The 26759-nt window shown below is 35.4% G+C and overlaps 1 protein-coding gene across 1 annotated transcript in view; it reads left to right on the forward strand.

The window, feature by feature from the left end:
- The window catches only part of LRP1B (LDL receptor related protein 1B), a 1616178-nt gene that overhangs the window by 867840 nt on the left and 721579 nt on the right, over positions 1–26759 (forward strand). The window contains exons 14-18 of the mRNA XM_067742376.1: positions 2399–2618; positions 4521–4710; positions 7245–7367; positions 17961–18101; positions 22273–22398. Coding sequence (XP_067598477.1) covers positions 2399–2618; positions 4521–4710; positions 7245–7367; positions 17961–18101; positions 22273–22398 — 800 coding nt within the window. The remainder of the gene's footprint in view (positions 1–2398; positions 2619–4520; positions 4711–7244; positions 7368–17960; positions 18102–22272; positions 22399–26759) is intronic.

Genomic DNA, 26759 nt, shown 5'->3' on the forward strand with positions numbered 1-26759 from the left:
ATGAACGATAAATATTCCCTGCCCTTAATTATTTGAATTTTTAATTGGAATTATCAGACATGCAACACCATCAAATTCAATACATGGCATAAATGCAATAAATTCTCTAAAATAACTAACAACTATCACTAGGAAACAAAAGAATGAGCTAATTTTGACAGAAAAGCTAGGGGCTGACTTCATTGAGAAATTGTATTTGAACAGGGCTTGAAAAATAGAGGTACAATTTTTTTTTGTCATAGTAGAAGACCAGCTTAACCTAATTTTTATTTGATGAATACCCCAGATCCCACCTACAAAAATATTTATGTTTTCTCCTGCTTATTTTATAGGTTGCATTTCCTATTTTGTATGTTTATAAATCATCATATTTGATAATAATTATAAGGCTCCACAATATATCGATAACTTTTAATCAGCTGAGTAGTTGATCACATATCTGGTCTCCATCAGATTGGCATCACTTATTTAAAATTTGTTTTTCTTATATTTTGTTTGACTAAAAATAGTCTCAGGTAGTGGATTGGATTACAAACAATTCTGTCTTCAAATAACAACACAATATAAAATATGTTTAGAATATCCAGAATTATCTCCTTTGTGTGTGTGTTTGCATGGACATATATGTGTGATTCGGGTTAGAGAGTCACAGAAAAAAAGTGTTACTATTATCAAGAGGAAAAGCTGGAGGGAAAGATAATTTCAATTTAACAAGTTATAAATTAGCCAGCAATACAACTGCATTGATTAACTGTATTTAAGATTTCAGAAACGGTATCAAGAGAGATGAAAAACTTATTTCTCTTTACATAGCTGATTTATATAATTGAAGTAGTTTTGCCTAACTAGCACAGTTTTAGAGCAAATGGAATGAATCTTCTGTTTATTCTTAATTTGTCCCAGTAATAAACCCACTTGAAGTACAGGCATGATACAAGATAAGCATAGTACCATGTTTATTTCTAGGATTAGAATGTATTTGGACTTATTAAAATTCACCAATCTAAATATACTTCCTCAAGTCTAAAAAGGCATATCAACATAATTGTAAACTTTTAAGAGAGTTTAAAAAGAGCTTAATTGGCATGAAAGAATGGCTGGTGTGTCACCTCCTCAGCTGTCCCAAATCTGCCTGTTTAGATCCTAGTAGGATTTTTTTTTTTTTTTTTTTTTTTTTTGCGGTACGCGGGCCTCCCACTGCTGTGGCCTCTCCCGTTGCAGAGCACAGGCTCCGGACGTGCAGGCTCAGTGGCCATGGCTCACTTGCCTAGCCGCTCCGCGGCATGTGGGATCCTCCCAGATCGGGGCACGAACCCGTGTCCCCTGCATCGGCAGGTGGACCCTCAACCACTGCGCCACCAGGGAAGCCCCAGATCACAGTAGGATTTTTAGTCATGGATACAGATTTGTCCCAAATTACCTCAGAAATTCTTTAGGGTCCATAGCAGAGGGGAGGCAGAGGATCTAATAAAGTAACTTCCAGGGTTAGCAGCTTAGAAAACTTTGAAGCTTTGTAAAGTCATATATGAGGTGACTGAATTAAAGCCTACACTTTAATTAGTAACTCAGGAACTTTCACATGACCCTAAGACAACACATGTGGAGGGTTTTAACCTTATTCATGAGGCAGTTGGAACGTTAGCTCAAGGCCCCTTCTTCCACTGTTACAGCTTACACAAAAGATTTGTTTTTAAAGGCAGATGCTTTTGTTTGAGACAGAAATTAAAGCTCAAAATCTCAAGGTCAGTCAACCTACTGTTATTAAACTTATGTGCAGCTCAATCATCTTCTGCGGGTTTTAGGGTAATAATAAGCAGCAATAAAGCATAGATAATTTGCATCAGGAAGACAAATTAGACCTGGCCAAACAAACCCAGTATGACTGTGCCCTTTATAACAGAGAAAATCCAACTGCCTGCCTTTAAAAAAATAAATAACTCATATGAGATTAAATAAAGTCTGGAGTAGATCATTAACTGTGCTCTCATTCCCTTGCCAGTTCATCTGCTTTTTAAACACATAATTGATTATATGTTTTATCAAATGGACATTTAAAAATAGTCAGTCATGCCTCGAGAATCATTTCCCAAACTTTTGGTACCAACACCAAAGAAAATCAGGATTTGGCACTTGCTGTTAGGTTAATTAATAAACGAGGCCAGTTAGTGCCATTGTGGTGGTCGTGCGTTTTCTGAAATGTGTCTAATTGGCTCCCCTGAACAAATCTCACCTTCCCTGAGTACTTCGCAGCTGCCTCCTCCGGGCAGATCAGCATTTAGGTAGGAGAACAAATCAGAATGTAACTACATTTTATGGAGGCGCCAAATCTGAGGAAGTGTCTGTCTATATGGTGGCTGGTTGAAATGACACGCGTGTGCTCTTGTTTTTAATGTCTTAGTTGGATGTATTGGACAGACTGGGAGGAAGATGAAATAGATGACAGCGTGGGAAGGATTGAGAAGGCCTGGATGGATGGCTTCAGTCGGCAGATTTTTGTGACTTCAAAGATGCTGTGGCCAAACGGCTTAACTCTGGACTTTCACACCCACACATTATACTGGTGTGATGCCTATTATGATCATATTGAAAAAGTGTTTTTGAATGGAACTCACAGGAAGGTAAAAGACAAATACTGCTGTTTTAACCCACAGGCTTCTGTCACAGAGCCTTGTTGTGTTGTGTTAAAAATACTTTCAAGTTTATTTTTACCCCTCTGAGGTGGCTGCCAGTAGTCTCTGTGGGGTGGCTGAAGGGGGCTGAGCATTAAGCAGTGCAGCTGGTACTTGGCTCCGGGAGACCAGGCCCAGCTCACTGTGGCATGCCAGCATTTGTGGGACTTTTCAGAGAAGCTCTCAGCATATCAGAGCTGTTTGAAAATGCAGTTTTTCTACATTATTGATGTTTGCTAGGACCAAGCACCCCAGCTCGGTTCAAATATCTTCAATATTTGCACCTGAAATGTAACCTATGTATTATGACAAAGTAATTAGAATTCATTTATTCAAATACAGAACTTCATGACATTGGAACTAAAACACAAGAGTGGGTTGAACTTCAAGCCTATGGGTGTGAATAAATATCAACATCTTCTTACCTCTTTTGGTAGAATCGTTGCAAGATGATTTTGCAGTTCTTCAGTGAGATCGAGGATGAAGTTGACTGTGTTGGCAAAATATCGCCTCTGTACTCTGTCTTATAATCACCTAAGCACATATAACATTATGAACTGGCTTTGACTGTTTAGTTAAATGATATTTAGAAAAATGGAATATTAGAAGTTACCAAAATGTTTCCTTTGACAATACACTTTCTTCTTTTTTGGAAAGGAAGATTGCACAATTGGCCAAGCCCATTTATTAAGTATTCTCTTTGAGAAATATAATGTACGAATCAGTTAAGACCATTTCAGTCATTGGTTAACTCTAAGAGTACTTTAAATGTCTTTCCCCAAATAAATAAAATTGATTTACTTTTAACCTAATGTCACATACTTAAGAGGTGTTAAAAAATATTTATGATCCCTTTGAAGATGTTGATATGTACACAATATACATAGCACTTTATTAGCCAGCATATTTTAGCCTACATGGAAGTGAGCAAAGAAAAATAATAAACTGTCTCAATTATTCAACATATGAAAATTTGGTATGAAGAGTTCAGATAAAAGGAGCAAAATTTCAGTTTTTAACCCTATATTATTTGGATAACTTGCTCAATCCTCTCATATTAGATGAATTGAGTCCAAAAGGCTATTTCATATTGTATACAGTATCATTTTATAAATTGTGAAAAACGAAAAAGTATTATTATTATGGGGTATGATTCCTATTCTCTTCTACAGCCTTACGTGCAAAACAGAACTTATCACAGGATTGCTCCACTGTGTAGTTTAAACAACCACAAAATACACGGGAATGTAAAGAATATATCAAGACAAGCGGAATTAAAATTAGCCAGGAGTCTTGTATATCTGTTTACTACCAATAAATGTTTCTATGTTCAAAATTAAAATTTTACCTTCCTCCCTATCATCGCCTAGATTTCTTCAGTTTGCATTAATCCAACTGAATAGAGGGATTCCTTCCACTCCCAGTGTTGTTAGACCATGCTGTATCCCTTGGCTGTTGGATGAGCAATACTGCAATATACATAATGCCACTAATTACTCAGATCAGTTTCTGTGCCAGAATATGATACTGGAATATCATAAAGAAAAGAGATAGGGAAGAGTATCAGGCAAGGTCATTTTAATGTTTGCATTTCTTGACCATATATATAATGCCATGTATGAGAGAATTGAAATGGATGAAACGTAAATGGTCTCCTTCAAATAACATGTCCTAAAAACAAAAAAATATGCTCACATTGTGAAATCCATTTTTCAAATACACTGAAAGAAACTGTAAGTTATTAGTTAGATCATTATCTGTTCTACTTATTTGAATATCAGCTTCTCTAAATATTTGGTTATGTTTCTAAAGGTCAGGTCTGATTTTTCACAATGTGTTTATATTTTACAGATTGTTTACAGTGGGAAAGAGTTGAACCATCCTTTTGGACTGTCGCATCATGGGAATTATGTGTTCTGGACTGATTATATGAATGGTTCCATTTTTCAACTAGATTTGATAACGAATGAGGTGACATTACTGAGGCGTGAAAGACCACCCCTGTTTGGGCTTCAGATTTATGATCCTCAAAAACAACAAGGTATTAAAAACCAGATAAAATTGCTTCTGAGTTTCACATATAATAATATTTCAAGAGGTTGCATAAAGACTTTATTTTGACAGTGTTGCTGAAGTTTTCTGATAAAAGGTGTCTAGTCACTCCAAAGTCACTCAAATCTTAGACTTTGTTACCATAAAAATTTATTATTTATTGTTCAAAATCTCCTGAGTGAGTAACTCTGGGAATTCTATTTAAGTGACGTTCAAGGTTTTCTCCAAATACTTCCTTTTTCATGTCATCTTCACTGAAAAAGGCTGTCATTTGAAGTAAAAAATCCTCAGTGTTTTCAAAGAGTCAGTATTGTGAGCAGTGGAAAAACTTTCAGTGTGGAAGGAACATTATGGGAAAATGTTAAAAAATACATTATACAAGGAAAATAGTATTTTTTAAAGTATCTTAGTATATTTATCTGATTAATTTCATATACATTTAAGGAACATTTAATTATTTCAGATGTTATAAAAGTGAAACAATCTACCATGATATTCATATCTTATTAAAATCAGATAATATTCTTGTATCTTTTTATCTACATCAGTTATTAATATTTATTAGGCCATCCACAAACAGCATGACTCAGAACTTAGGTAACAAACAAAAAAAAGTTTAGTAAATTATGTGGTAGATTTTTGGTTATGAATCTAAATAGTCACTGTTTCTCTTTTTAATACGGATATCCTTGTGAAAATTTAATGAACATTAAATTTTTTCAGTGTGTATGTTGGCAGTAGGAAGTTACCTAACAACAAGAGTTTTTTTGAAGATATTTTGGCTTAATCAGAGATTTGTAAAGCAAACTATCTTATTCAAGGGCTTCACTTTTTTCTACTGTATTGAAATTGCCTCACTGGGATAGAAATGCAATTTGATAAAATAATGGAAGTACATAAACTAAGAAGTTTCAATAGCTAATAAAAGATAAAATTGTCTTCAAAAAGAATAAAAATTGGGCTTCCCTGGTGGCACAGTGGTTGAGAGTCCGCCTGCCGATGCAGGGGACATGGGTTCGTGCCCTGGTCCGGGAAGATCCCACATGCCGCGGAGCGGCTGAGCCTGCGCGTCCGGAGCCTGTGGTCCGCAACGGGAGAGGCCGCAACAGTGAGAGGCCTGCGTACCTCAAAAAAAAAAAAAGAATAAAAATTAATTATTTGAGATGGTATAAGTTATAGTTGTGGACAAGAAATGAAGAATAGAGGCAGTTGCCTGGATAGATCAAACGGTAATATTTTCTGTTCACGTCAGCTGCCCCACCACAATTGTAGTTTGTCTACAATGAACTGGAGACAACATTATGAACAGCAACAACCCTCCTCACCTGCTGCAGGCTCTTGTTTGCAGGACTGCTGTTCCCTCTAATTTTACGGTCACTAGTTTTCTGGATTTCATTATACTAATCAGTATACAGTCACATTTGCTGTTTCCATTTTCTTTAAAAATTGTTCATCTTGAATGTCGTCACTGAACTCCCCTCTGCCAAATTGCAGGACATTTTCACAGTCTTCATGTTCTTTAAAATTCTAGTTGCTTTAAAGAGTTCATTGATTAAATGCAACACATGGGATGAGAAATGCCTTGACTTACTGTAAAATGGACTTGCCCTTGGATACAAGTCCTGACATTTTCTTCTTCTGAAAATCAGGACCTGAAAATATACTTTCTTCCTTGCCTTTCCAACTTGTAGGAATAAGTGGCATCCAAATGGTGACTACCTAAATTTTATTTACTTTTACCTACACCTTTATAAAACAGATTCTCCAGCCTCTTGAAAAATTTACCTCAGTTTTATCTGAGTGTCCAGGAGTGTCTCACATATGCTCATGAATAACACCTTTATGAATTTTCCCTCAGGCCTACTTTACTGATAGCAACCGCGTGCCTTATCAGTGCCTCTGCTGTTTAGGTCCACTGGGACAACACGTTACCCTTGTGTACTGTACACTCTCCTGGTACCAGCAAGGATGCTCATTTTTCAGGCTTTACAGATAGCCTGCATTCCTTGTATTCCTCAATGCACTCACATGCCAATGTACTCCTTGCAGAAGAGGAAGGAAAATCCCACCCGTTTCCCCAGTGTTTGCTTTCTGTTGACTTCGGATCCAAAGGCACATTCCAAGTGCCGGTGGTCTACTTTCTAAAGAGCTCAAACTTGCATACACTGGGCCCATTCTAGGAAATTGTCCTGGACAGACACCATTCTGTCCACTTTGTCCTTTTCTCTCCTGTTACCTCTCTGCACACAAACCTCTATCTCTTCTAACCAACTTGTAAATTCCTCTTATCTACCAATGCATCATATATTTGCAAACATTTTTAAATCTCATTTAGGATTCAGCAGGAATCCTTATTACATTAATAAATAGGTATTATTGGTGGTGTGTGTGTGTGTGTGTGTGTGTGTGTACACGTGTACATTTTTACGCCATGTACATCTCCTGGAAAGAACATGGGCCTGAACCAGCTAACCTTGTATGCAATCAGAGTTCTCTGACATATTTTCTTCCCTCCTCTTGCAGGTGACAACATGTGCCGGGTAAATAATGGAGGCTGTAGTACATTGTGCTTGGCCATTCCAGGAGGCCGAGTATGTGCTTGTGCTGATAATCAACTTTTAGATGAAAATGGGACCACTTGCACGTGTAAGTGTCTTTTCATGTTACACTCATTGTTTATAGGTGTCTTTCTGAGGCACAGAAGCAGATGAAACCAAAGGAATTAAAATCAAACTTGAAAAGAGAAATTCAGGTAATGACTTAGGTATAATTCTTTTTAGACTATAAATAATCAATGGAATTAATATCTAATACACAGATGAATAACGATAATGATGAAGTTTAGCTGAGTATCCTGTCACTGCTCCATCTAGTTTAGTGAAAATTATAAATAAGTATGTGCCACAGAAGAAAATATTTCTTGAAATTAAGGAACCTCACCATCAGTAGTTGTAAGTAAAAATGCATAGTTCTTGGTTACATAGATATTTATTACTTTAAATAGCATAGAAAGCTCAGTTATCTATACTTGGTGGTGAATAGCAAGAAAGGAGGCAAAAAGAGACTTCCGGGGAATTTCTACACTTTATCAAAATAGGGAACTAACTGAATTGCTTGACCTGGATTAAAAGCACTTTATTAACTTTTGCCGACCTTCCTCAGTTTACTTCATCTTGCTTTTCCAATGTAACCCTTTTGAAACTTGTCCTGTCTACACACATCATGTCCCTTAAGCACAATGACAGCAATGATGCCATGCATATATTGAGTGCAATATAAATATTTCTGGAATGACTTAATCTTGAATTGTGTGTTACTCATGATTCTCCAGAGAAACAGAATCAATAAGATGTACACGTATAGAGACAGAGAAGAAGATTTTTTTTTTTTTGGCTCTTGCCATTACGGAGGCTGACAGTCCCAAGATCTGCAGTCAGCAAGCTGGAATCTCAGGAGTGCCATTGGTGTAGTTCCAATCTGAATGCTTTGTAGGCCTGACACCCAAGAAGAGCCAGTGTTTCAGTTTGAGTCCAAAGTCAGGAAAACCGAGACCAAAACCAAAACGTCACAGTTCAAGCAATCAGGTAGGAAGAATTCCTGTTACTTGCAGGAAAGTAGGCCTTTTCTTCTATTCAGCTGATTGGATGAGGGCCTCTCACATTAGGGAGGGCAGTCTGCTTTAATTTGGTCTACTGATTCAAATGTTAATCTCATCAAAAACACTCTCACAGACACAACAGAGTAATGTTTGACACAAATCTGGGCACTCTGTCGCCTAGTCAAGTTGACACATAAAATTACCATCACAAACTGTTGAATAAATATTTCATGTATTTCTCCATTAGTTATAATGATGTCTCTGGGAGGCAGAAGAAAAAATAAGTGTAACAAAGAAGACTTCAGCTTATCTGTGATGTCTTATTTCTTTTAGAGAAGAAAAGATGTGGATAAAAAAAATTTTTAATGTGGATTTCTAAAGCTGATTTAATAAATAGTAACATTTGAGAAATATAAAAACATTAATGAAAAATCTATTTATAATGCCATTATTCAACAATAAGCTTCTAGGACATTTTCATGGGGATCCTTATAATTATATATCATAGAAGTTATTATTTTTTCTACTACTAATAATAATCATAGTTAACATTTATTGAATTCTTATACTGGATGTGGCATTTAAAAGAAAAGGTTCATGATTCTCGTTAGTCCTTACAATAATCATATAAGGAAGATACTATTACTATCTCATTTTATGATTTAAAATTTAGACTGAGAGGTTAATAACTTTTAGAAGTTCATGTAATTAGTATGTAGAACATTTGGAATTTAGATCCTAAATTGTTTCATTTTGGTGATTGAACTCTTAATTATGTTGTACTTTACAAATTTTGGATCATACTAATATAAATTATTTTGTCCCTTATTTTACTTAATATGAGCATAAGCATTTTACCATGTAACTAAATGTTTTTTGTAAATATGATTTTTAATGACTGCTTTTTAAGCTATTTGTCACCTTTTCCTACTTGATGTATTATTTCTGATACATTATTATATATTATTTGTGTGTTACTGTACTGTTTATGATTCCTTTTGTATTTGACCATATTGTCCATGGTTAGTTTGTTATATCTTCTCATCTTCTTTAAGCCTTTGGAATAATATCACCAATTAAGTTATATTTCTATAATTTTGAGTTTCAACTATTTGAGATGAGGACTTTGGCTTCCTTCATTCTATTCTCTTCATCTTCCTTAATTTCAGTTCTTATTATAATTTAGGATTTCTGACAAGGAATATTATTTTGAATTATCAAACAGTAAGTCTCTTTAAAGATGTTTTAACATTTATAGATTTTTGATCAACTTTACAATATTTTCTTTTAGACCTGGATCAGTGCTTCACTAGTTGTATTGGTTAGTACTCAAACTTTTAGTTCTTCATTGTTTATTAATTTTCACTGATGTATAGGATAGATGGAGTATAATTTGAAATAACTTCTTCAGGATGACTACAAAAAATGTACATTGTAGAGTTCTGTATTCCAAATATGTCTCCTTTGCCTTTATATGTGAATAGCAATTCTTCTGGATATTAATTGTTGACCAAACAAATTTTTCTTCAAAATTCGAGAAATATTCTTTAATTAGATTTTCAGATAATATACTTCAGAGCACAAATATGAATGTTACCCGTGGGCAAGGTTTTTTTCCCATTATTAGTAGTATTTTAAAAATTGCCTATATATTTTCCTGTAGAAAGTAATTCTCTGAGGTGTACTTGCTTTGATTCATCAGATGGTATCCCTTCCTTTGTTCTGTGGCATTATTTAGTAATTTCCATTTGGTTGTTGTTTGCATCAGAAGAGAGGAGATCTACCGAGACCCATGGTTTGGGAATAGACAGGGATTAAGCTAAGCATTGCTTTGAATAGCATAAAGTCTGTCCAGTTGCCTGGTAGATTAAATTTTATCTTAGTTATCAGGATAAATGGTATGATTTATGTTTACATTTCATAGTTTAATTTCTCCCACAGATTCTTCTAAGATTATTTTTCTGGTACAAAATGAGATCCTTTGCTATTCCAGCTGAATGATTTTGACATTTGAACAGATGAAATGCACACATACAGACGCACATACACACACAGATAGTAACCTTTGTGGACCTCCACCAGGTCTCATCCTGCCTTTGCTGTACCACCAGAATCCCTCTCAAGGATGGAAAGTAACACTGCAGTATCTCCTTTTTGTGGTAGGCACAGACCTTACAGTCAGTACTGGAGGAGCAAAGGGCCTTTTTCCCTACCTAAAAATAGACAAGCTTATTCAGTTTCTAGTGGTATAACTTAGAGAGGCTTCTGATTGAATATTTAAATCTAGTCTTCTTGGTCTTGCAAAAACGTCAAAATTCACTTAAGATAGTGTCAATAGAATGATCAAGAGGCTGAATTCTCAAGGGTCTTGTGAGTTTTCGTTCTTTATCTTTGTTTTCATCATGGGAATTTGGAGGGAGAGTTTATACATCAGGTACTAATATCTAGATGGTTTTTACTCTTTAAATTTTCTAATTAGTTCTTTAATTTTAGTTGTGTGAGTTATAATTACTTGTACTGTTTGCCTCCAAATTATATTTCCTATTACCTTCATTCTTATTCCCCGTTAAAAATTTACAGATTCCTTATGAGTTGGCATATATATGTGCATATTGAGATTGATTATACAAAAGATTTATCACTGGATATCTCTGTGTAAATAAAAATTAGGTGGCTTTTGGCTTGTAAAGAAATACTGTACACAATATTGGTCATGTAGCTGATGTTAGGTGATTTGTTATGATAGTTCACATGTGATTATATATCTGGTGAAAATTAAAGGAAAGTTTTCTGAGACTACTGGTGTCTTTTTAATACTTATAATTTATTGCTGAGTTAATCCCAATGCAGAAAAAGGGGATTAAAAAAGAAGATTGTTTTACCTATAGTCGTTAACACTAAACAATGTTAAATCAACAAAAACAGGTGAGTTTTTATTTGAGAATTTATTATTGCATTTAGTTGTCAAAATTTTTACTAGATTTTTAATATGGCATGCAATTTGTCTAGGTTCCTTTCAAATATAATAGGAAAAATCAAGAGAAATACTATAGTAACTCATTTATTGAAAAGAAGTCAAAGTGTGTTCATATAAATTATTCCAGTTTCTATTCATTAGTAAAGGTTTTTGTAAGGAAATTTCAGCCTTAGTTTGCAGATGAGGAAATTAAAGTGCAGAAGGACTACAAATAGAGTTTGTGGTTGCAGAGTATAGTGCAAAACAGATATCAGTGTGTCGCTCACCTCTCATTAATGTTGATTTCTCTGGGCTTCTGATTTAGTTCAGGCTAGATTATAATTTTGTGAACTGGTCTCAACTGGATTAACTCTTTAATCTGGATTAAATCTAAATATGTGAGCAAAACAAAAATACATGTTGCAACCACTGAGATACGATCATCCTGGTTTCAGTCATCCTCAGTGAATTGGCATCAAATGAACAAAAACCCATTGGCAGATGGTCACGCCAGAAATAAACACCAACGGTTGTTTCTCAATGAACCTGTAGCAGAAGGCAATGCCAGAAGAGGCATTCACCCAGCAGAAAAATATTGGCATGTTACGTGATTGACTGAGGATGAATTCTAATGCCATGCCTGGAAGGAATCAAGAATGAGAGTAGGCTGGACTCTTTGTCCTTGTGAATTTCGTGTGTCATGGTCAAGTCTTCTCATAATTAGAAATGAGGCCTGGTGTAGCATAGTCACTGGAAACTTACTGCCCTGGAGAAGCATATGGAAAGCCAGTTGATCAATTATCAAGTGAGTTTTTTTTTTAATTTATCTTGATGCCTTTGTAGGGAAAAATCACATAGCATAGAAAATTAATAAATGAGGACAAGAGTAATCCTGAGAAAGGAAGTTAAGCTCCTACAAAAATAAAAAAATGACAGTCACTATTTTTTTAAAAATAGCAGCATAATTTTGTCTAGGGTAATGAGACAGTAACATAGTAATTCTTTAAATGCCTCTTTAGTGGCCTGGACAGAAAAAGAAAAAGAACAGAGTTTTCCAATATGTCTTAGTCCCAAGAAAGCAACTTAAACATTGCCCCAAATATTGGTCATCCAAGGGTAGCATTGCACAGTTATATGTCAGTGGTACTCTGTGACCTCCTTCACCTTCTGGAACACCAGATACATTACTCGTCAAAAACAGTGCTCCACCATGGCTGAGCCATTTATCTGTTCAGCTGTGACAAGCCTTATGTTCTAGGATATATGCAGTCTAATGTGTAATAAAAAGTTTAAGGCAGTAAGAAGTTTAGAAGCCCCATCCAGATGAATATGTATGGCCTTCTGTGCGTAGGAAGATTATGTACCACTTAGGTTTGCTGCTCAGAAGGCCACTCTATCTAATGAAACGTCATCCTGCTGTGGTCTAAGGAGAAAATTCCAAAACCGTAACAGCATTTTTCGTGCTGCCTTCCAGTATAGGCAATCTTATCCAGAGTCATCCAGCAAACTACAACTTCAAGTTTTCTTTTAGGTTTTTCTCTTTCCCTGCTCATCTCAAGGGATAGTTAAGAAATTCTGTACTCCCAAAATGCAAGATGCAGTTTGTTAAGCCAAAAAACATATCATAATATGAAACATATAAGGACAATAGGGAAACTTTATTTTATTTTTGTCCTGGGACTAATGCTGTCATGATATAGTCAAGAGCAAATTATCAATTGAGAGAGGAGACAAGAATCAGTTTAGAATAGATTACCACACTGAGGTTGAAAAGAAGAAAAGCAAAATTAGAAATATAGACACTTGTTCATGGCACCATAGCTTAATAAAACAAGGCCAGGGACATATGTTATTAAATCCAGTCACTGGGCTGAGATCCAAATAGATGATTCAAAGCTAAAATAAAATAAAAATGGTTTATTAGCAAGGTTTCTTCATTTACCTCATTGAATCTCGACATTAGCTCTAGCAATCGCTCTAGCAGTTTTTACCAAAGAAAATAATTAATTCTAGAGTGCATATTTCCCTTTGCAGTGTATTGACAAGTCATGCAGAGACCTTCTAATTCCACAGCTCTAACAGCAGGCATCATAGGATGTGTGAGAACTGGCAGTTCCTTGCCAGGCATGCCATGATTCATGTCATTTTATTTCTGATCCTGGTTAAATTAAAGGATTGTTTATTACTTTGTCAGTTTTCTTCCTGGTGAGATAATGTTGTAATATTTTTACTAGAAGTGACCCTGGCTGTAGAATTACAGGTTTTGAATTCAGTTTTCAAATTCACAGTGCAAAGTACGACTCTGAAGCAAAGCTTGTAAGAATAGCATTTGTTAATATATGGAAAGCACTTTCTGGCTGTGCCTACATCCCCAAGTGCAATATGGGTTCTGTCACATTAAGCACTGGAAGCAAGAGACATACATGGAGCTTTTCCTGTATGTTTGCTTTCTTGGTTGGCGGGGAACTTTATCACTCTTTCTTTCTTTCTAGCTACATTTCAGTCTTTTTTCCCTTAAATTAAGCTAACTTCATTCATGTACTTGGGTGAAAGGAGAAGAGCATTAGCTGCTGAGCCAGTTGAAGTAGTAGTGTTTTCCTGAAGTATTTATTCAGTCTCCAGAGGTAGAATCTCTCATTACAATAATGGCTGTAATGTAGAATGATCAGTCTCTGTTAATTCCAGTAAGTTGGGCAGCAAATAATTTTGAACATCTCCTCTACAACTAGTTCTGTTCTAGGCACTGTTCTGTTCTGTATGTGGCATTATCCTTCCTACCTTCAAAGACCTCATAAAAACAGCTAGATGTGTGAAAGTTAATTATAAAATAACTCCTTTATAGAAGTTTGTACAAAGTGTACAGAACACTAATCTTATTTTCTTATGAATGCTATTCCCTCTTTTAATGATGCCAGATATACTTGCTTCATCATCTTGTTGATTCTTGCAAAAGTTGGTAGATTGCCTGGCCATCAGCTAGGGTCTTATGATAGATGATGTTGCTACCCAGTTCCACAGTTAGGTCAACGCTGAGAAAAAGACCATGCTTTGGGATGTCTAAACTGCCATCTTATCCAGATTATCACCTATCACATTAAATTTTATTGTGATAATGGACATTGCTGGCTCAAAAATAACCTGTCTTTTATCATTATGTATCCTGAGCAAACCTAGGCAGCGTTGATATCATGGTTTCTCTGTGATATAACAACTGATTCCATCTGGGAGACTTGGGTTAGGGCTGATGCCGAACGCCCTGGGAGACTTTGAAAATCAGAATCCAGTTTCTTAAAAAAATTCTTTACTATTATGAAGGGTCTTAAATTTTCCCCTAATTGCAATCTAGCATGTTAGCCCACCAGCGTTTCATAGATTTAGACAGAAGACATTCAATCCTTTGATCAGACACAAAGGATTTTATTACTCATGGCAAAGCAGGTTGCTGAAGTTTCATGTGCACCTTGGTTCTTCTTGCCCTACCCCACCTCCACATCATGTGAGGACCAACCTTTGCCCTGAAGAGAGACATTACCTTTACTATCCTGGTCAAGAAACAGACTTGCTCTCTGCTCTGAAAGGAAGCTCTGCTTCGATCTTCCAAGGCTGTTAGCTGCATAAACATCCTTGAAAAAAAGTCCAGAATAAAAGCTGACACAAGACATGTAGAAACACCATGGAGAAATGCCTCTCCAACAAATTACAGGGGTTAGAATAATTGTAGACAAACTTTAAAACATCAAAAATATTTGTATATGTTTTAATGCATCTCTTATTACAGATATAAGCAATGCCTAACTGCTGTTACAAGTGATATTGATATGTTTGAATGACATTGATATAAATCTTTATCAGATGCAGTAGATATAAAAAAGTTATCTCAGGAGGTAAGCTCTACTGGTTCTCAAGCAATTATTCATAACCTATGATGAAAAACGTGAATGAAACCTTAGACATCACTGTCATCTGTTTTTGAAAATTTCCACATTTATATGAGCAAACATTTAAAGATAACTGACCACTCACATACGTTTGAAACAATGTTTAAAGCAAGTTTGGAAATTCTTCCTATTTGCATTTATTCCGTAATGATCGACATATCACTTGAAAAACATTTGAAGCCTAAGTAGACTTAGAGACCTTCTCTCTAAATTGATTATGTTAAGAATATTTAGTTTAGAAATATCAATTTTCTAGGGTAGTTTGTCTTTCCGTAGACAAACGAATCTTCTTAAATATAGATATAATTATTTAGAAGAAACTATAATTTCACTCTTGTATATGGATACTTTTGATCATTCCTTACAACTGTGGGTTGAGTTATTTGATCAAATGACCCCATGAAAGCTAAGCCTTTTAAATTGGTAGGATTGTTATCAGAAGAGAATCAATGGTTTCTTGGGTTTTTCGATCCTCAAGCTATGCAACAACAGAATTGGCTTACTATTTCTTTGGAGTAAACTATAGAGAGACTACAGAAAATCTTAAAGCTGAACTTAAGTGGCGAGGAAGCTGGTGACATCTCAAATCAGGTTTCTCGTCTGATGGAAATTTTTTTAAAAAACACTGAGAGACTATTGACTGTTAGGCTTAATAATTATACAGTAGAAAGTAATCAAACTACTAGTTCCAGTTCTAAGTTGGGCTTATATAGAGTCAAAAGAAACTATACCACCCTCAAAGATCTTAAGGTCTAATTGAACAAACAAAACTCAAAATAAGGGAAATTTGCATGTTATCAATGGTCAGTTCTAGAGATTTGAGAGAAAAGCTTGATCCTAGAGATGGTCAGACACATCCCAGATTACACTTCCACCTTTTTTTTTAATGTGTGTGTTTTTTTTTAATTAATTAATTTGATTTGATTTATTTATTTTTTGGCTACGTTGGGTCTTCATTGCTGTGTGCAGGCTTTCTCTAGTTGCAGCGAGCGGGAGCTACTCTTCGTTGCGGTGCTCAGGCTTCTCATTGTGGTGGCTTCTCTTGTTGCGGACCATGGGCTCTAGGCATGCGGGCTTCAGTAGTTGTGGCACATGGGCTTAGCTGCTCTGCAGCATGTGGGATCGTCCCGGACCAGGGCTCAAACTGGTGTCCCCTGCATTGGCAGGCGGATTCTTAGCCACTGTGCCACCAGGGAAGTCTCTACCCCTCCACCTTGTCTTGAGTCCCATACTCATTCCCAGTTGCTGCTATAAAAAGGTACCCTGGGGTTGAATAGGAGACCCAATGATCTCCCATTTTTGTTTTTATTTATTGCAATTTCCTATTTGAGATTTGTTCTCTTTCTTTCTCTCTCTCTGAATATGTATATATATGAATATGTATATACAGGAATATGTATATATATAATATGTATGTTTACAAAATTTGTTACTTTCAAGTGACCTTATGGAAAGACAACATTAGAGAAATTGCTGCTTCTGCAATTTTCAACAAAATTTTCAACAAAATCTTTTTCATTTTGTTGTTGAAAAAGATTGAACAGTTAGGAAAAATTACTGTCAGTTCCTGTGTACAGTGTCCGCTTGTCTGAGAGGGGACAGAAGACACATAGGATTACCTTTGATCTAACTGAATATTTCATTCACCACACTGATTATTTTTCACCCTTAAGGCCTTAAATAAGAATCTGGATTATATGGGACGCGTTTCCTTGCCCAGCCCCACGCATAATTCTCTGAAGCAGATTCTCTGCAGTTATGGTTCAGAGTCACATTCCCTCTTCCATTCTTTGCAGCAGGGAAAATGTAAGGGTTAAGGGAGTGAAACACAGAGTGTTCTGGAAAAGCCACATATGTTTTCTCGTTATTCCTTATTATTGGAGTGCATATAGGTTTTGTGACAGTTCATCAGTCCTAAGCAGTTACCCAAGATAAAGCTGAAGGCTATCAGAACTGGGGTGGAAAAATTGGCTTCTGTTTCTTCTAGTAATAAACCAGCTTTTGATAATTCAACACCTTTTTCAGTCCAAGAAATACAAATCATTTACTTTAACCAGTGCCACATTCCCTTCACTTTTCAGACTCTACTGAATCCACTCAAAGAGAACAGAAGAATAGCAACACTTCCAATTTGCGAATAAATCCCAATCAGTGGAATTCCTAACATTTGATCAGAGAACATGGGATATATGGAACATAGATTCTGAGTATATAATCATTTTGATTAACTTAATACTTCCTTGAATACTTAACCACAGCTGAGTTTGTTTTTTTCCACTTGCAGACCAGCGAAGTAAATACAGCCATCAATGCTGTGTGCTATTCCCTTGTCTTTTCACTTTGATTAGTTTTTGGTGTACTTATGTGTAAGGTGGAGGTAGTAAAATTCTTTGCCGTGCCTTCTTCATAGGTTGTCACGATGATCCGCTGAGATTATGAATAAGAGCTCTTTAAAAAGTAAACCTACTAACAACATAAATATAAGATGGTATTGTATTATTGTGGTTATTATTTTGGAGACAGTTGCTTAAAATGTATTTTTAGAATTCTTAGTAGAATAATTATTGTCAGGAAAACCTAAAATTTTCTCATTTCCAGAGATGGTTGCCACTACAATGTTGAGATGTTTTCATATCCTCTATAAGATGAAATGAGATCAGTATTTTGTTATTATAACAAAATTTACATTTTAATGAACTGAATGTATCTAGTAGTGTTTATATACCTTGGATTTGTTTTAACCGTAGTTAATCCTGGAGAAGAATTACCTCACATTTGTAAAGCTGGAGAATTTCGCTGCAGAAACAGACACTGTATCCAAGCTCGGTGGAAATGTGATGGCGATGATGACTGTCTAGATGGAAGTGATGAAGATTCAGTCAGTTGCTGTATGTTCTCCTTCAAGTTATGTTAAAACTTTCTGAGTCTTTGAGTGTGTGAACTATCAAAGCAGTTTGGGAAAATCTAAAAATATCATTCATGCAGATTGAACTTAGCTTTTTTTTTTTTCAGTCATCCTTTCGTATAGAGATTAGACCTTAGATTATCTCCTTTGCATAGTTTTAAAGCACTGTTTTTCTCATCCTTCGCCATCTTTGAATACTACCATTTTGCTTGCTCCAGAAATTCTCTTCTTTCCTATTTTGTGCTGTCAGCGCCACCGTACCATTGTTAAAAGGTTGCTATAGGAGACCCTTCGGATCTCTGAATTTAAAGATGTGGAAAATCAATTTAAACTCCCCCAAGGCAGAATTACTGGTACAGAAGGTCACGATCCACTCCATTGCTCCTTGGCAACAGAGCCTTGAAGATGATCCAAGGAAACAGACATGGGTTTGGAATATGTTATTACCTAACTTCACTGGCTCAGTACATAGTAGGAAACACATAGGGACACTCAGACTGTTAAAGAAATTAAAGTGTTGATTTTTCTCCCCTTTAGCTTCTATTTAGCTGTTTATCATTTGCTATAATAGGAATAGTTTCACATTTCTGGTAGGGATGAAGAAATGTCCTACAAATATGGAAGGAAAACAATTTGAGAAGCAGATTAAGTAAACTTTTGAAAATACATTTGAGAAGAATCACTACCTGAATGGTTTTGAGAGATATGAAATATTTTTATATGAAGAGAGGTATGTGACATTTATCTTTTGTCTTTTGATTTGACTTATATATATTATTTTTAAAAGAAAATGATTTTTTTTCAGTTAATACATTTTTTCAGTTAAAGTGGCTAAACTAATTGAGAGTTCGTTGGCAACCCTCCATTTTCCTTTTTATTTCAATCAAGAATATAAAAATAAAGTTTTAAAGATTCCCTGTTAAGAATGAACAAAATTGGTTTGAGCATCTATGGCATACAATTTGGGGACAAAATTCCAAGAATATGGACTTCTAAAAATATTTTCAAATTGTATAAAAATACATAATACATAAATTGTAATTAATACATAAATCTAATACTACTTTCTCTTAATTTCCAAACGTGGACTCTGACTTCAACATTATGAACTTCTTATTTTCAATCCTATTCCTGTCTATTCTCTATAAAGTGTGCCACAAGTAAAATGTTAAATACCAAATTGATAAAATTAGCCAAAAATTTTGGAGTGGGAGGAGCATTTCATCTAAGGGTAGATTTTTTTTTTTCCTACTTTTTAACACAAACAATGTACTATTTATTTATTAATAGATCTTTATTGGAGTATAATTGCTTCACAGTACTGTGCTAGTTCCTGTTGTACACCAAAGTGAATCAGCCATATGCATACACATGTCCCCATATCCCCTCCTCTTGAGCCTCCCTCCAACCCTCCCTATCCCACTCCTCTAGGTGGACACAAAGCACCGAGCTGATCTCCCTGTGCTATGCTGCTGCTTCCCACTAGCTATCTATTTTACATTCGGTAGTGTATATATGTCGATGCTACTCTCACTTCGCCCCAGCTTACCCCTTCATTAGATTAATTGCCTCATTCCTCATGACTCACAGTGTTTACTCACGGTTACAGTGAATGCTCCCTGCGTATCAGCTCCCTGCATAGTCACAGAGTGCACAAATAGAGCACAGATATTGCATCCCAGTATTTAGGAATCAGTCCTGTAGGTCCCTGTTATGTGTGATTGTTCTTTTCACCAACTCATAAAGAAACTCATCTCCTCTATGAGTAGAGGGGGCATTACTACTGTTAACTGTAATATTAAAATTCCTAGTCAATATTTTTTTCTTTCATTATCTTTATCACATCACCCAAACCTACACCATGGCCTTTTCCTGGTGTCTTCTACTTTACATATAGTCCATATTCAATTCTATCAATAAATCTCATCTCTTTTACCTCTTAAGTTATTAATTTTTTATCCTAACCTCGTCTAAATCTTCACTGCATAAATTAGGCTCCTACCTGAGATGAATGCAGTGGGTGCCCTGCTGTTACTCCTGCCACTATTCTTCCCTTAACTAAAAAGCCCACTTTCCACACTACTTCCAGAGTGATATTTGTAGAATGAAATTTAATCTTGTCATTTCAATAACTGCGTAACCAACAAGATAAATTCTAAAATCTATTGACTCCACAGAAAGTACTTCATGTTACGTCTCACATTTACGTTTTTAGCTTTAAATGTCTATCATGTATCCAGTTAGCCTCTTTGTCCTTGTCATGTTGAACTACATGTAAATCTCTAAAAAATGTCCTTCTCTTTCTTCTGTGATATTGCATTGTCTGTTCCCAGTTATGGAGTTCACCGTAGTTTACCATTACCTCCATAGGGAAGTCATTTTTGAACACCAAATATCTCCTCGATACAGCCCAGTTGAGTTAAACATCTCTTGGATATTCTCTTATTATGGTAGTTGCCAAACCATATTGCAATTTTATGCTTACTTATTTGATGCATCTAATAGATGAGAAGACTTCCTGAGGAGACACACTATGACGTAGCATCTTTTTAGTCTCAGAGTCTAGAACAGCAACTAGCATGTGGATGAATGAATGACTGAATACATGGGGCAATGGAAAACTAAACTTCTCTGGCCACCTCCCAGCAGTATGGTGTCTTCTTTAAACATGCTTGATTCTGAGCAGCATTAGATTCCTGGGGTTCCATGGTTAATATTTCAGCACTGCATAATTCATTTCAGGGGATTATTTTTTATTGTAAGTACTCATAAGCTTCGACCTTGAATTCTGTTATCATTTTACTTCTCAACTCCAAATCACAAGACAATGGATTGTATTTGGTCCTCCTTTTTAACCTCCCATTTATAACACTGTGAAAATTGCAAGGTCTTTGATCAAGCTTCACTGAAGTGCTCATGCATAATGTTAATACTTTAAAATGTTGACCCTCTAATATATTGGATGACTTTGATCCTCCTGAGCAGCTATTCTTGCTAAAGTCCCTGAAGTGAGTAGAAAATGTTAATCATGCTCAAATACCAGAAAACATAAAGCCCTTTCTTCCTGTTTATTTATTTATTTTTTACTATGTATGAATAAAAACTTCCAAAAAGTGATAAAACCACTTAATCACTAAGGCTATTTTAAATACATAGTGTTTTGTAGAAACTGACTAGAAAGGAATACATTTTCTATGTAATAGCATGATAAAATGGCTACTTTTCAAATTCTAAATAAAACTAGTACCAACATTTATTTTTATCATACAGAAGTGTAACTACTGGGCACAAGGAAAATTACTTCAGAAAGAATGTTGAAATGATGAAACAAATACTGAAGATCATGCCAATTCAGTTAGGAATTTAGCCTCCAGAAAGCAAGACAAGTAATCACAGGAGGTTAACTTTAAGATGGCCTCCTGTTGTGCTTAGATATTGGAGATTTAATCCTTAGCTGTGCTCAGCTTCCCATATGAGGGTTGGTCATGTCCTCAGTATATTTTGTGGGTGCATGTTTATTTGTTTATATTAGGGGAAAAGACTCATGATGATTATTTTTGTTATTAAAATTATTCAGGATCTTATATTTAGCATCAACTCCAGGTCACAAGTGATGCATTTTTATTTTTCGAATTTTCTTTCCAGTCCCAGAAAACATTGAGCAAAACATAACAAAATTAGGCTTATTTAATGTTTCAAGAAGTGGATGTGCAGTTTAAAAAAAACACAAATATTTTTGATATATGATTAAATTATTTGACACATACTTGTTGCATTCCACATTAAAATTTGAGGTTAATTTTCAATGTTTTTGGTAAAACTGAAGTTCAATCGCCTATTGTGATAAGTGACGGGAAAAGAGACTTAGCGGATGTAGTTGGTTTTACTTGAAGACATGAAAAATGAGTATATTCCCTTTTATCTGAACTTTAATTCCTTGATATTTTCTGTAAAACTACTACATTTTAACAGAGCCTAGAATGTTATTATTTTGTATAAAATATGAGACAGTGAATGACAGAAGATATAGATTAATTGTACTATAATATTATAATTACCATAAAGTTTCCATGACTATTCCTTAAAATAATCATAATTTTATCCAGTTTTAAATTGTTCAGCTTACTTCTCCTCTCCTCCCTGCCTCACCCCAGTCAATCATAGCTGTCCTGATGATCAGTTTAAATGCAAGAATAATCGCTGTATCCCCAAAAGATGGCTTTGTGATGGAGCTAATGATTGTGGAAGTAATGAAGATGAATCCAATCAAACTTGCGCAGGTAAATGTTTGCTTGGATATATACATAAATCTCCTCCAAAGTTAGTCTCCATAGAAATGCAGGTCAATGCCTTGAACTAAGCTGACTTTCCTAGTGCTGATGATATGATTTTTGCAGTAGTAAATGAATTCAGAGTTGGATGCCACAAAGGCTAGAATACAAATTTTCTTCTACTTAATCTTTGGGTATGATTCTGCTTTCCAAAGTAATTTGGCACTTTATCTATTCATATGAGTTGACTGTTGATACACTACTTGGACAAGACTTGTCCCTGCTAAATTTTACTTGGCAATGGAGGAAGAAGTTCGTGAGTATACTGTGATGTAGGCCATCTCACATGGAGAACTACATTTTTTTTTTAAACCTTGAAAAAATAATTTATGTATTTTATTTAGTCTGCTGTAGAACACTTCTGTAACTTGTTTTCTGTTCCTGGCATATTATTAATGTGGGATAGTTGTTTTTTTTTGTTTTTTTTTTTTATAAAGTTCCAAGACCACTAAGCCTATTTATATTTCCATATAATTTATCCCATTGCAGTAAATCTTTGAATCCCTAGCTACATTCTCATTCTATGTGATTTTTAAAGGAGGATTAGGGATTGACTAGCTAGTTATAGTAGTAAAAGTGAAAATGCTATGTATAAGAGCAAATAAAACAATCAATCCTAATTAGTAAGATTTCTAAGCCACTCCAGGCCTTCAGTTCACTAGAAAATAGAACGCCACCTGCTTGTACCTCGAGTGCCACTTTAAGTGATGGCTGCTGAGTTTGCCACTCACTGCTAGGTCTTCTTGTCAGTATATTTATGATAACTATTATGGTCACTGTACACCTTTACAAATTGAATAAAAAGAGCAAAGAGAAAAATAAATATGGCTTTTAGCTTTGAAAACTATGTTGTCATGTTACAACGTATTTCCATTTTGTTTTACCAAAATGAATAGGTCATGTGGCTCATTATATTGGAAAAATATAGCAAATTCATTAGGTGATTTCCCTGGCTGGGCCATTTCTATACATTTCTAGATATAGGTGTGTACCTGGATATCCTAGATAAATTACTTCCCGTAAGGGGATTATTTTGTAATTTACTCCACTATCCTGTAGCCTTTGGCATTGTGGCTACTTTAAAAGAATATGCTTTCCTACCAGAAGCCAATTTTCTGTTGTTTCTTTGGGATTTATCCTTCATGGATCTAATTCGATAAATATTTATCACAGCACTGGGGACAGATGAGGAAAAATACATAATACCTTTCTTTAAGAAGCTAAGAGCTAAGGTGAGGAGAAAGACGTGTAAACAGGCTGCTCCCATGCCGTATTCAAAGTGCTAAGTTGACCCTCAAATGGGAGCACGTAAAGGAACAACTAATTAGTCTTTGGCTATCTTGGAAGGCCTCCTGAAGGAGGGGATGTCTAAGCTAAGCCTTACCAAAAAAAAGCTGAAGAAAAATGACTAAATAACAGTTCAAGTCATTTAATTAGGAAAAATAATCTGATAAAACCATGTGTTAACAAGATTGTGGAAAAAAAGGAATCATCATGCATTCTTGGTGGATAAATTGATTTTCTACATTGTAAAGCAATTTGGCCAAATCCAATAAATGTGAAGATGTGCATACCTTCAAGGCTATAATTCTGTTTCTAGGTTTATACTCCAATACCTATGCACATAGAGATGCGAATAAGAATTTCATTGCTTTAACACTGGTAATAGTGAGAAATTAAAACAAGCCAAATGCCCGTTACAGGAGAAGGGAAATATATACATGTCTCTCCATATATGCACATGTATATACATATATATAGTCACTGTTATATTCACATAATAGTATGTTATTCATAATTAAAATGAAAAATAATAACTCAAATATCAACAGGAATTAATTTTAACAATGTTAACCAAAAAAATTGCAGAATATAAACAATTCAGTGCCATTCATATGAAATATGAAAATACAAAAGAGTTCTGTATGTACTTATTGATTTACAAATGTATAAAAATAGGAATAAAATATGTATGGAAATGAAAAAAAGAAAAATTAAGGATAGTAGTTACCTTTCTAAAAGAGAGAGGGAAATGTGATTGGGAAAGATTACAAAGGGGACTTCAAATGTAACTATAATACATAATTTTTTAAATAAAACAAAAAATCTGTAGCAAATATAGAAAAATATTGATTTGATAGAGCTATATGATGACAAACAGGTATTAATGATATCATTCCCGATACTTTTCTAGATGATAGAAATATTTTACTAAAAGAGCAATGAGTGATTGATGAGCACAGATTGTGGAGGGTGAGGTGAAGTCCGTAGAGGGTGGAGGGTTGGAAAGTGTCCCTAGAAGGGAAACGGCATATACAAAGCGGGCAGAACAGAGCTAACAGGCAGGGCTTGGGAGTTGTTCTCCATCAACAACAAAATGTTTTTGCCTACTTTTGAGGGAGACCCAGAGGACAAAGATGAGAAGTACTTAGATTTGAATTTTTTCTTTTCCCCATAGTAATCATGGTGATCTGTGGCTTCATGCCTAGGCCATTTCAATCCGGCTTTTTTCCCACAGCATAGAACTCTGGTTTGATTACATAATATTTGTTCTTCTCATACCCCCCACAAATTTTAACTAAATTCAAACTAGACAGATAGGATTGCATTAAGAAAACCTGGTGTATTAAAAAAATCAGACTTTTTTACAAGAGAAACTGAAGAGTATATTCTTATATGACATAGGTTTTGTTTAAATGGAATGCTTTGATTAAAATACAGCACAGGGGGCTTCCCTGGTGGCGCAGTGGTTGAGAGTCCGCCTGCCAATGCAGGGGACACGGGTTCGTGCCCCGCTCCGGGAAGATCCCACATGCCGCTGAGCAGCTGGGCCTGTGAGCCATGGCCACTGAGCCTGCGCGTCCGGAGCCTGTGCTCCGCAATGGGAGAGGCCACAGCAGTGAGAGGCCTGGGTACCGCAAAAAAAAAAAAAAAAAAAAATACAGCACAGGTAAAGTTTAGGAACAATGTGTTAAGCTCTGTTCTTCTCCCCCTCCTTGCTGTTCCTGTGCATTGTGGGATTTCTCACTGCTACATGACTGCATAATTAGTCATGGGAAGCATAATTAGTAATGTGTAGAAAAAATTCACATTGTGACAGTGAATTTCTGATTCACTGCTAAATAAACAATTCCACTGAGGAGGTGTAAACTTCCTCCTCATTAAAGCAGTATTAGGTACAAAATTAGAGTTCTCTGGGGCTGCTCTGCTAATCTCACCTCCAAACTAACTCAGAACTGATGGGAACAAGAACTGAGAAAGTAAAGGTTGTGTCTTCTTGATACATATCTAGTGATTAAAAGGTGATAATTTAATCAATCTGATTATATCATATAGACAGATAGTACTTGTAGATTTATGGAATGAAGCATCTTTCGTATCTGAAATTAGTTAAATTTTCCTGGTAGACTAAGCAGATCATTTTCTCCATGATTAGAAAAGACAATGAATTCATATATTTTATAATAAGCCAGTAAATACTCTTAGAAATAAGGGGTCATATAAGTTGTTCAAGCATCTGAGTTAATGAAGTGACACACAAATTCCTGTCCCATAACAATGTGAGGTAGGTCATACATGATGTGAGATAGGTTTCTAGGAATCCTTTCTCATTCATCTCTCTAATCAGCATAGCAGTCCTGATGAAAGAAGACAATCTGAGAAAACTTGCTAGAGTTAAACCCGAATGACTAGGAGAGTGATATAAGGACATCGAACAGAAAAACATTGTATTGGAAATTTTAATATACTCTAATTATGGGTCAATTAGAGTTTAATGGAGATGAAAATATATAATAATATCTTTTTTTAAAGCAAGAAACACTGAAAGAATAAAATAGGCAGGAAATGAGGGAGGAAAGGAGAGATTTAGGAAAGAAAGAAATGTAGTGAGAACAAAAGAAATGAGAAAGGGTGGGAAAGAAGGAAGGAAGGAAGGGAAGGAGGGAGGGAGGGAGGAAGGAAGGAAGGAAGAGGGAGAGATGGAAGAAAGACAGGAGGAAGAATTGAAAAGAAAACTGTCTTATTAAAATTCTCTTAAAACTCAAAAGGTAAAAAGTATTTACTGCAACCAGTGAAATGATACAGAGACATGTAAGAAAAAAATTAATAATCTGTCTCATAGCTCTATGCCCTCCCCTTCCCACCAAGTAAACCAAAGCCAACATCTTCACGCTTCTATAGGCCAATACAAATATATACTTATTTTTTTCCAAGTAGGCACGGTTTTGTTAAAATTACCTAGGAACTTTGTTGATTTAGCCTAAATGTTAGAGTAATTTAGCAGAAAATCCATAGGGTTAACAAAATAA

This window comes from Pseudorca crassidens, chromosome 6 (assembly GCF_039906515.1).
Source record: "Pseudorca crassidens isolate mPseCra1 chromosome 6, mPseCra1.hap1, whole genome shotgun sequence".
NCBI classification, from domain to species: Eukaryota; Metazoa; Chordata; class Mammalia; order Artiodactyla; family Delphinidae; genus Pseudorca; species Pseudorca crassidens.